Source organism: Sphaeroforma arctica (assembly GCF_001186125.1).
Source record: "Sphaeroforma arctica JP610 unplaced genomic scaffold supercont1.76, whole genome shotgun sequence".
Taxonomy (NCBI): Eukaryota; class Ichthyosporea; order Ichthyophonida; genus Sphaeroforma; species Sphaeroforma arctica.
The window spans coordinates 62,983-64,037 of NW_014040482.1; the positions used below are offsets into that span (position 1 = coordinate 62,983).

The window sequence follows — 1,055 nt, forward strand, 5'->3', positions numbered from 1 at the left end:
ATGTATGTATAATCTTCACATTTGCGGTTGCTGGTGGAACCTCGGATGTGATTCAACAAATGTACGTGCTCACTTATTAATAGGTATGAGTTGGTATCGACCATCAGCGGAAACAAATATGAACGGAGACGCACGCAGTGGTAGCGGTATGCTACTTGGCGATTCGCCGGACGATTCTGACAACGACATGAATTTTGATAGTGAGAGAGGAGATCCAACGATGCATTCCACAGCAGATGTGCTTTCCTACTACTCTAGAAAAGGTATGCGGCTCATGGCGTATTACAGGGATGACACACTCGTTTAGAAAAGTTGTATGTAATCCTGGCATGTCATAGTGTACTAGCTCTTTTTACTGAACGGACGATACAATTCCTCTACCCAGTTCGTCCTGCGGCGTTGGAATTGTCATTATTGGAATCTCGCCTTGTTATTTATGTGGGTATCTCCACACCCTTCGTCAGATTCTCGAGATAGAGACGGTTGTAGCAGTCGCAATGCCGGCGTGGCCTTTATCGTCATGTCCGTGCTGGGGCTTCTATTCGGTTTTATTATTATCTCACGCAACGCGCTGCACGGCGAGGCTGGCGTATTGGAGTCCGAAGATCGAGAGAATCTGACCCATCTGCTGCCGAATGCGAGTATAGACGATTCCAAGGTGTTCACCTCCATAGTCACTAGCACGGTTCTGGTGACGGCCACCACAGAAATCACCGAAACAGTATGATTTCTTGGTGTCGAAGTGATGAGTTGTAGGCTCTATGTGGAGTGTTAGTGTGATGTGTATGAAAGTAGATATTTTAACTCAGAAAATGTGTACTTGCGCCTTGCTCCCGCACCAACACGGGACAAGGTGAATGATAGACAACAATTTAGAATCGAAAAAGAAATGTTGTACTGTTATATATTGCATATACCTATACATTCTTGTCCGCAATTCGACTCGAAAGTCATATATATATACATACATACACACACACACACACACACACACACACACACACACACATATATATATATATACTATATATATATATATGTAGTATTATTATATA

At 43.1% G+C, this 1,055-nt stretch overlaps 1 protein-coding gene across 1 annotated transcript; it reads left to right on the forward strand.

Moving 5' to 3' along the window:
- Nucleotides 1-118: 118 nt before the first annotated feature.
- SARC_01815 (hypothetical protein) lies at nt 119-727 on the forward strand (the record flags this gene model as incomplete). Its single annotated transcript, XM_014304441.1, has 2 exons — nt 119-263; nt 465-727. The coding sequence occupies 2 exons, from the start codon at nt 119-121 to the stop codon at nt 725-727; spliced, it is 408 nt and encodes a 135-aa protein (XP_014159916.1).
- Nucleotides 728-1,055: the final 328 nt, after the last annotated feature.